We start from the raw sequence: 9737 nt of genomic DNA, 5'->3' as shown, positions 1-9737 counted from the left end.
GGTGCTGGGGGGGACCTAGCAGGACCTCCTGGGAACCTCCTGGGACCTTGCAGGATCCCCTAAGCTGCCAGCACTCAGCTGTGGATGCTGGTGCCATGGTTGGTCCTGGTGGGTACTGGTTTCAGTGTCCACGTGTGGCCTTTGCTGAGGCCAGTGCATACCCTGGGCTGGTGCTGGTCTCAACCAGTGCAGGCACAAGGCCCATGTGTGATGCCAGTTCAGCGCTGGAGTGGGACTGAGCCACGCTGGAGTGCCAGCCCGGCGGTCAGCAGCTCAGTGCCTGCCTGGGCTGGTGCAGAACTGTTGCTGTGCCTGGCACAGGCTGGTCATGCTGGAGCTGAGCAGAGCCCTGCCACATGTGGGCCAGACCCACACAGACCCACACCCGTGCCAAACTGTGTCGGGCTGTGCTGGAGCCCAGTCTGGGCCTTCACACGTGCTGGGCTGTGCCCGTGCCACACTGGAGCAGAGTCCACATCGGTGCCAAGCTGTGCCAGATGTGCCCGAGCCCAGTCAAGGCCATAACCGTGCGGGACTGAGCCAGACGATGCCAGGGCAGAGCACACATTCGCGGCAGGATGTGCCACGCAAGTGCTGGGCCGTGCCAGAGTTAGTCAGCCCACTATCGGGCTGGGCTGGGCTGGGCTGGGCTGTGCCGGGCCGGGTTCGTGCTGGTGCCAGGCCCGGCGCATGCTATTCCCGTGCCGGGTTCGTGCCTGTGCCAGTGCCGGGCCCGGCCTATGCTATTCCCGTACCGGTGCCGGGCCCAGCCCATGCTATTCCCGTGCCGGTGCCGGTGCCGGTACCGGGCCCGGCCCATGCTATTCCCGTGCCGGGTTCGTGCCGGTGCCGGGCCCGGCCCATGCTATTCCCGTGCCGGTGCCACCGTCCCTCCACCCGGGGGACGCACGTGGTTCTCAGGGGCGGTGCCCGCGCGGGGGGCCGGGCCGGGCCCGGGCTCTGCGCTCGGCGCTGTCCAATGGCGGCGCGGCCCCGCCCCTCCCAGCAGCGAGCAGGCCAATGGCCAGCGAGGGCGGGCCCGGGCCCCGGCGGGAGGGGCGGGGCCGCGGTCACGTGGGGGCGGAGGGCGGTGTTAAAGCGCGCCGGGCGCTTGTGGCCGCGTCAGTGCGGGCGGCGGGGGCGGCCGGCGCCGGCGGGGACCGGTCGCGAGTGGAGCGGCGGAGCGGGGCCAGAGCGGCAGCGAAGCGGGACCGCGGTTGGGGCTTCCTGGCTCGCGCGGCCCGGCCCGGCCGGTGAGCTGAGATGACGGGCAGGGGCGGATACACGTTCACATGGCGGCGGGAGGGGGCGGTGGCCCGCGCGGGAGCGGCCGTTACCGGCGGCGGGAAGGGCCGGTGTCCGCTGCTCACCCCGCTGAGCTCTTGTCTTTCCCGCAGGATGAAGAGCGGCGCAGACCATGGCGCGGCACCCGGTCCCCAGCCCCTGCGACCGACGGGCCTGTAGGACGTCGCAGCCCCCCCGAGCCCTATAGCGACCCCTCTATTTAATTTTATACCTAATTTATTAACCCATCGCCCTGCCCCCGCCATGGAACCGACCCCCGCGGTGCCCACCGCGCCTATGGCTGATTTCCTCTGGATGCTGGTCCTGGGCTTCATCATTGCTTTCGTCCTGGCCTTCTCTGTTGGTGCAAACGATGTGGCTAACTCCTTTGGCACGGCTGTGGGCTCGGGGGTGGTGACCCTGCGGCAGGCCTGCGTCCTGGCCAGCATCTTTGAGACCGTGGGCTCTGTCCTGCTGGGAGCCAAGGTCAGCGAGACTATCCGGAAGGGGCTGATTGACGTAGAGATGTACAACTCCACACAGGAGCTGCTGATGGCAGGTTCGATCTGCGCCATGTCTGGTAAGGAGCAGGGAGGTCACAATGTAGGGGCAGTATGCCCCATGGTGCCCTGGTGATGGCTTTCTTAGGCTGCTTCTTCTCCAGGATCAGCTGTGTGGCAGCTGATGGCTTCATTCTTGAAGCTCCCCATTTCTGGTACCCACTGCATCGTTGGAGCAACCATTGGCTTCTCACTGGTTGCTCAAGGGCAAGAAGGTGTCAAGTGGTCTGAGTTGCTGAAGATTGGTAAGTCCAGCTGGTGGGACCACCCCAGCCATGGCCCTCATGTGTCCCTGGGCTTCCTTTTCCAGCAGCAGGATGCTGATTGTGCCTCCCACTTTCTAGTGTTGTCCTGGTTCATCTCACCCCTTCTTTCGGGCATCATGTCTGCTATCCTGTTCTTCCTTGTCCAGAGATTCATCCTCTGTAAGGTAAGGGCTATCTGCCCTGCTTTCTGTCGCTTTGGGGCTCTTGGCTGTTCTCAATGGACTCGTTGGTCGGCTTATGGTCACCAGGGCTTCTCCTGGCACGTCCTGGAATGTGTGTGTTGGCACCAGGGGAGCCCTTTGGGAGCTGAAGAGGTGAGAAAATGAGGCCTGTGGCCACTCCACAGAGTGGACCTGGAGGGTTTTGGGGCATCATCTCCCCTCTGAAACATGGGAGTTGTCCTGCCTGGCTTCAGCAGGAACAGCCCTGTTTCCCAGCAGTGAAGTAGCCCAGAATTGATAAGAGCTGAGCTGTTAGCTGGGCATTTTCAAAAGCCTGGTGTAAGGATTTTTTTCCTTGGGGTAGGCTGCAGGTGAAGGTGGTGATCCACAGCCATGGCTTTCCTTAGCTGGGAGGGACAGAATTGTTCCTGGGGCTGGGGAAACCACATTCTTTCCACCTGGAACCCCAGCTATGCAGAGAAACTTCAGCATTTTCTCCTGCATATCTGAGGTTAAATTCCTTTAGGTCTTACCTCTAATGATTCAAGAGACATTAAGATCTTATCACTGGCCAGCCCTTTAAAACAGCTCAGCATCACCACTGTCACAGTAACCTTGTGTAACCAGCCTCCCAAAGTGGGGCTGGCCCTGTCAGCTCCATTCTGGTGCTGAACAGTCCAGTTGCTCCACGCTGCTTGGCATTCAGGAAGGCTTGGTGTGCTTGTCCTGATGCCAAACCCCAATTGCTGGGCAGCAGTGGGGATTAAATGCTCCTGCTGCTGGGGTGAGGGCCTTGCTGTCAGGTATGTGGTCAAATAAGCTCCTTTGTGAGTAATGGACTTTTTATTTTGTCCAAGTCAGCTGGAAAGAGGTGTAAAAGCTTTGAAAGTTCCTGGGGAGTTGAAAGAAAAATGCACGTGGATGTGGCAGTTTGGGGAGCCGAGGAAAGGGTTCAGAAGCTAGGTAGAGATGAGTTGTTCCAGGCTTGGGAGTGCTGGAACCCTTGGCTGGGCCTGCCATGGCTCTCTGGGTAGCCTTGTGGGACCCAGGGTATTGTGCTACCTCCTGCCCTCCCAGCCCGGGGGGCATTTGACTGTGGGTTGTTCCCTAAAGGCTGTTGGGAGCTGCCATCTGTAGGTGACTGAGGGCACAAACCCCTTCTGGAAAGGATCTGTTGCTAAGCTGCTCCTTGGCTGCTGCACAGCCCCCCAGTCTACTTCTCTACAGCACTGATTTGTGTTTTCCAGGCAGATCCTGTTCCCAACGGCCTGCGAGCTTTGCCCGTCTTCTATGCTTGCACTGTGGGAATCAACCTCTTCTCCATCATGTACACTGGGGCGCCCTGTAAGTGCACAGAAGAATGCTTGAACGTGAATTTTGAAATTCTTTCTAAAGCCTCCATTAAATGCACGATTTACCCCTTTTTTGCTTTACAGGGCTGAGATCTCCTAGAAGGCGGCTGGCCTGTGCCAGTTACGGAAGGCGGCAGGCTGGCCTGCACTGTCTGGGCTAGGTAGTTGCCCAACCAAAGAGACCTGCTTACACTAAACTCCTCCAGACCTTTCTCCTTAGACTTGCCAGGACTGGCCAATAACATGACTTCCCCTCCCCTTCTCTTACCTGTGCTAAAACTCAGGTATCTGTTGGCCACTGAAGAGGCTCTTCAGGCTGCCGGTAGTGGCACTAGGAGTAAGGTTGGGGGCTGCGCCTCCTGATTCCTCTTGTCCCTAAAAACAAGCTAATTACTCCCTTTGAGAAGAGCTGGCCTGTCTGCTGCGGAGTCTGAGTTTCAGTTGGAAAAGCCAAACTAAGGTGCTGTGTGGCAGGGGACAGGTCACGAGCAGGACTAGGAGAGGGCTCAGCAGGGACAGGTGGGATTTGCCCGCGGAGCCAGAGGCTCAGTCACATCCGTTGTTTGCTGGGATGACTCGGCCTGAGCTGTTTTTTGGTGTGAGCGTGGGTTTCCTGTTGTGGAAGAGCCTCTGGAGGTGGGATGCGGGCAGGCAGTGCTGGCTCTGGCAGAGTTTGCTCTGTAAACAGTGGCTGGAAAAATTTTTGGAGGGATGTTAGCTTCCCCTTCCCTGGGCTCTCCAACATGGGAGAGAGGAGGACAGGCCTGCAGTGGTGCTGCTGGGGGCACTGGGTCTGCTCCAAAATCACTTGATCACTTGGTATGCCCAAAATGGATCTGTGTTTATCCTGAGCCCTGAATTGCTGAGTAAGCTCTAGGTTGCTTGAGCACAGGGTTTGCAGGCAGACCTGTGCCTGCGTGAGGTGTCTGGTCTGCTTTAGGAGCAGTAAATGCAGTATCTGCCTGCAGCAGCAAATGCAGGGTTTGGATAGCCACAAGCACCTGATGCCCTACCTGGGGTTGCGTGATGCCAGTCTTCTGCTCAAAGTCAGGCTGCCTGTGAGAATGCTCCTAAGTGGGTCATGTATCACCTCAGATGCCATGAAGCCTAAATTCCCATTGACTCCTGGAGCAGAAGAGCTGCCCTCCCCAGCAGCCGGAGGGGCTGGTGAGCTCCTGTGGCAGCAGCCCAAGCTTCTGTGTCTTCTCCAGAGCAGGGAAGCAGCAGTGGCGCTGCAGCAGCCAAGCTGGGAGGTGTTTTTTCCTTTGACATTGCAGCAAATGAGGAGACAGGAGCTGTGTGGAGCCAGGGGCATGCACCACTCCCGACAGGGTTTGGCTGGAGGAAGGGGCTGTGAAGGGTCAGCTGCTGATGGGAATATGACCCATGGGGCTGCTCAGAGAGTATACCTGGGGTCTCGGCGTGGTCAGTGATGCCTTCCCAGCAGTGTTTCTCCCTGGCAGGTGGATTAGCTCAGGGCTGTTGCAGGTGATGGGAATCCCTGTGCCTAGGAAAACCAAAGTCATATATTGAGGAGGGTTTTGCCCAGAGGTTTTCAAAGATCCATTGTTTTATTTCCTAGTGCTGGGCTTTGACAAACTTCCTCTGTGGGGTATCCTCCTAATATCGGCCGGGAGTGCTGTTGTCTGTGCTCTCGTCGTCTGGTTCTTTGTATGTCCGAGAATGAAGAAGAAAATTGACCGTAAGTACCGCGTCCCTCTGCAATCCTCGGGAAAGGGCAAACTCTGGCTAACAGACTTCTCTTCCCAGTGGGAGATCCCATTAGCTCTGGGGCTGTTATTAGCAGAATCCTTATCTTCGCTCTGGGATTAACTTGCTCTGAGTCACCGAGGCACTCACCACACTGGGCTCTGCCTGCTCCCAACCAAGGCACCCAAAACCCCCCAGGAGCAGCTGTTGTGCTGCTGAGCAGTGTCTGGGGGCTGATTGATCTGCGGGGTGATCTCTCCAGGAGCTGTGGGCAGTATCAGACAGCTTGTCCCACTCTAAGAGAGGAGAGAGAAGGCAAGAGACAATGTGCCTGTTGTAACCTTTAATCTTCTCATACCTGCTGAGCAATCCTTGGCCTGGCTGGTGCAGATCACAAGTTTAAAGCTGACAAAATCTTTTCCCTGTAGCAAAAAAACCCAAAACACTGTATTGAAAGGCATCCAAAGGAGCAGCCCTGAGGTCTGCCTCCGGAGCCATGCCTGGAACTGCATGTGGTCCTGAATATCAATGATGTGTGCAAGCTGGGGCCTCGGGAGTTGGTGATGAGGGGATGTCCTTGTTGTGCTGGTGTAATTGGGGTGTGACTAACAGCTTTATGGCTGCTCTTGACAATCCTCCAGCTGTTCAAATTAACTCCTGCCTGTGAGGTGAGGTGGGCTCTTCTGCCTGCCAGACGTGCTCCCTGCCTGCCCACAGCATCCCTGGGAGGAGGTGGACATGCAGGGAGAGGCAGTTCTGCTGGGACTGGATGCCAGGGTCAAGGGTTGATGCCACAACTCAGCCCTTGAGGCAAACAAAGTGACAGGGAAGTGGTCATGTTTATGACAAGAAGGTGGTTTTGGTTGTTGTGTGAAGGAGCTGACCTCATGTTTTCACCTGGAGAAAACATGCTTTTCCTGGTAGAGGTGGAGGAACAGCCTCAGCTTCCCGGGCTGGGTGCTGCTGGCTTGGCTCCTCAGGATGGACAGGAAACCAGGCTGCTTTTGGGAGGTGGAGGCCAGCTCCTGTTTGGGTTTGCCATTCACCAGTGGAAGCTGGAGAGGAGCCCAGCCTGGAGCTGCTGGGCTGGAAGAGGAGCTGGGCTCTTCTGGGTGCCTTTTTGTCAGCTTCAGGGGTCATAGCCGCTCCACAAGTGAGTCCAGAGCATCCCACTGCCTGCAGGGATGGGACAAACATGGCCCAAAGAGGAACCTCTGCACTAGACATTACTGACATAAAAGCCCCATAATGGTGTTCACCACACCCCGTGTGGGTGGGGGTGTCTAAAAATAGGGGATGAGCTGGCTTAGATGGTTTGGCTGTTGTGACTGGGACAAGGTGTGACTGCCCAGCAGTTTCCAAAGTTCAGGATGGGAGTGAGCTGGAAATTTTATTTGGCTGCCATAAATCTGAGTGGCAAGGGGTGTGGGCTTGTTGCTGGCATTGGGTACAGTGGTGGAAAGGGGTTTGATGGCAGCTTCCCCCCCGCCTCCTTTCACAGGAGAGATAAAATCGAGTCCTTCTGAAAGCCCCTTGATGGAGAAGAATGTTGGCTCAAAGGAGGAGCAAGAGGAGGCCAAGACGCCCCTGGGTGATGCCAAGAGCCCTGCTGCCGATGCAGGGTCGGCCATCCCCCCCCGGGCAGCAGTGGAAGAGAGGATGGTCTCCTTCAACCTGGGGGAGCTGGAGGAGGCCCCAGAGCAGGAGAGGCTTCCCAGCCTCGACCTGAAAGAAACAAGTATTGACAGCGGTAAGTAGCAGGGGGTGATACAGTTGGTAAGACTTCCCCAACCCCAGGCACCCCTTGGTGCTAACCCCTTCACCCGCTGTCCCCATTGGCAGGAGCTGTGCGGCTGCCCAATGGCAACCTGGTCCAGCTGAGCCAGGCTGTGGGCCACCAACTGGGCTCAGGCGGGCAATACCAGTACCACACTGTGCACAAGGACTCCGGCCTCTACAAGGAGCTGCTGCACAAGCTGCACCTAGCCAAGATGGGGGACTGCATGGGGGACTCGGGGGACAAGCCCCTGCGGCGCAATAACAGCTATACCTCCTACACCATGGCCATCTGTGGCATGCCCCTGGACTCGCTGCGTGCCAGGGATACCGAGGAGGGGGAGAAGCTGAGCTGGTCTGTGGTGGACACTAAGAAGAGGGTCCGCATGGACAGCTACACAAGCTACTGCAACGCAGTAGCAGATGCCCACCCGGCTGCAGATGTGGACCTGAACACAGCCCAGGCAGAGCTGGGTGCCACTGCCCACAAGGGCAGCAGCAGCTCCCTGGAGGAGTGGCATGAGCAGGACAAGCCTGAGGTGTCCCTACTCTTCCAGTTCCTGCAGATCCTCACAGCCTGCTTTGGCTCCTTCGCTCATGGTGGCAATGATGTCAGGTCAGTGGGAGTCAGTGGGAGCCAGGGAGGCTGCTAGCTGGGGCTAGTGCTCACAGAATCATGGAATCACAAAATAGTTTGGGTTGGAAAGGATCTTTAATATTGTCTTGTTCCAACCCCCTGCCATGGACATGTTCCTCTTGACCTGGTTGCTCCATGCCCCATCCAACCAGGCCTTGAACACTTCCAGGGGTAGTCTATCTTGCCAAGAGCTTCTGGTCCTCTAGACCAGATCCCCTTTCTCTTCCAGCAATGCCATTGGGCCCCTGGTCGCACTCTTCCTGGTCTATCAGACGGGTGATGTGGCTACCAAGGTGGCAACTCCCATCTGGCTGCTTCTCTATGGGGGTGCAGGGATTTGCATCGGCTTGTGGGTCTGGGGAAGGAGAGTCATCCAGACGATGGGGAAGGACCTGACTCCCATCACACCATCCAGGTAAGGGCTGCCACGGAGCAGAGCGGAGGCTCCCGGCAGCCTGAGAGCTGCATTCTGCTCCAGGAGCCCCTCTTCCTTCTCTCTTGGGAGTTTCAGTGGTCAAGCTGGGGTGTGTGTAGCTCCAACACCTCACTGCATCCTGGGGGGTTCAGCTGGGGCTCTGGAGAGCCAAGCTGTGCTGCCTTGAACTGAGCCCATGGGATGTTTTGGAGTATCCAGTGCCCCTGTTCTGATCTGCTTTCTGTCTGCAGCGGCTTCAGCATTGAGCTGGCATCAGCACTGACGGTGGTCATTGCCTCCAATGTTGGCCTCCCAATCAGCACAACGCACTGCAAGGTAGGAGGGGGTGGCAGGGGGGATGGCTTTGGCTCAGCGTGAGCTCAGCATTCCTGAATCTTAGTGTTCATAGGGCTGAGCTGTGTGGGAGGCCCCTCTCTGGGCTGCTGGCCACTGTCAGCTCCCAGCTCTGCTGCTTGCATCTCAATGTGAGGTGGCAGTGGCTGCCCAGGCTCAGGGTGGGTCCCTGGGCCACTTGGGAGATGATGGGAGAACAAAACCCCTTTCATGGTCCCCTAGGCTCTGCCAAGAGGCCATGGGAACCCAAGTGCTGCAGGGTCCTGGTCCTGTCACCCCTCTGGGTGGCAGCTCCTTGCCTTGCACTCTGCCCTGCTCTGAGAGGTCCCCACAGACTGGAGCAGGACCCAGGGCTCCGGGTGGGGAGTGAAGGAGTGCATGTTTGGGGGGTGCAAATGCCTGCTCTGGTGCTGAGCTGTGTGCCCTGACTCCTTGGGCAGGTGGGCTCAGTGGTCTCAGTGGGCTGGCTGCGCTCCAGGAAGGCAGTAGACTGGCGCCTCTTCCGAAACATCTTCATGGCGTGGTTTGTCACCGTGCCCATCTCTGGCCTCATTAGTGCTGCCATCATGGCTGTCTTCAAGTTCGCTGTCCTGAAGGTGTGAGGGCAGCAGGGCTCCCACTGCTCCTGCTTCCCACTGCTGTCCTCCCTCGAGGAGCCACTGAGGCTGCCTGCTGTGGGGTGGGGGCTGCGCCCATCTGCGCATAGTGCTGTCACTGAAGTATCTTTTTTTTTTTTTTAAATATAACTGTCTTGGCGCTAACTTTGTGGGGGGTGTACTGCCATGGCTGTATCTGCCCCCACGTGCCCCCCCCCCTCCCCCCGATCTGCTGTAGCTGTAGATAAGCAGTTACTGGGGGCCACTTTCTCATTTCTGATGCTCCCCTGGCAGTGCTCTCTTGGGGGAAGGACAGAGGATTGTCCTTGCCTGTCCTGGAACAAAGGGCTGGGGAGTTGTAGGGTACCCTTCTTGCAGGCTCTGCAGTGTTCAGCTTTGCCTCCATTGCCACAGTGCTGTGGACACCATCCTGCTCGGGGGCCCTGGGGGCTGCCCTCTGGCCCTCTGTCACTGCTGCTACCTCGGACTTAATAAAGATTTCCTTCGTATGCCAGTGCTGCCTGTGGTTCTGGGAGTCTGGGATACAGTGGGGGCCCCAGGTGCTGCCCCATAGCCCGCCTTGCCTTGGCCCTGTGCCCCAGGAGGGAGCTGGGGACAAAGATAAG

General features: G+C 58.0%; 1 protein-coding gene across 1 annotated transcript; it reads left to right on the top strand.

The window, feature by feature from the left end:
- The first annotated feature begins 1115 nt into the window (after positions 1-1115).
- Positions 1116-9620, top strand: SLC20A1 (solute carrier family 20 member 1). Its single transcript, XM_069035678.1, has 11 exons — positions 1116-1253; positions 1398-1864; positions 1949-2089; positions 2189-2274; positions 3519-3615; positions 5206-5325; positions 6835-7083; positions 7176-7725; positions 7976-8161; positions 8413-8497; positions 8956-9620. The coding sequence occupies exons 2-11, from the start codon at positions 1549-1551 to the stop codon at positions 9115-9117; spliced, it is 1992 nt and encodes a 663-aa protein (XP_068891779.1). The 5' UTR covers positions 1116-1253; positions 1398-1548; the 3' UTR covers positions 9118-9620.
- The last annotated feature ends 117 nt before the right edge of the window (positions 9621-9737 follow it).

The sequence above is a fragment of the Aphelocoma coerulescens genome, chromosome 22, assembly GCF_041296385.1.
Source record: "Aphelocoma coerulescens isolate FSJ_1873_10779 chromosome 22, UR_Acoe_1.0, whole genome shotgun sequence".
Classification (NCBI taxonomy): Eukaryota; Metazoa; Chordata; class Aves; order Passeriformes; family Corvidae; genus Aphelocoma; species Aphelocoma coerulescens.
The sequence above is the reverse complement of the archived record's forward strand: the minus strand, read 5'-3'. Positions and strand labels throughout refer to the sequence as shown.

What these genes read in the sequence shown, in the direction of transcription:
- SLC20A1 (XM_069035678.1), top strand. Translation starts at nt 1,549, where the DNA reads ATGGAACCGACCCCCGCGGTGCCCACCGCGCCTATGGCTGATTTCCTC. An exon ending in CATGGTGGCAATGATGTCAG is followed by an intron (nt 7,726 to 7,975) that starts GTCAGTGGGAGT and finishes TTTCTCTTCCAG; the next exon opens with CAATGCCATTGGGCCCCTGG. An exon ending in TCAGCACAACGCACTGCAAG is followed by an intron (nt 8,498 to 8,955) that starts GTAGGAGGGGGT and finishes CTCCTTGGGCAG; the next exon opens with GTGGGCTCAGTGGTCTCAGT.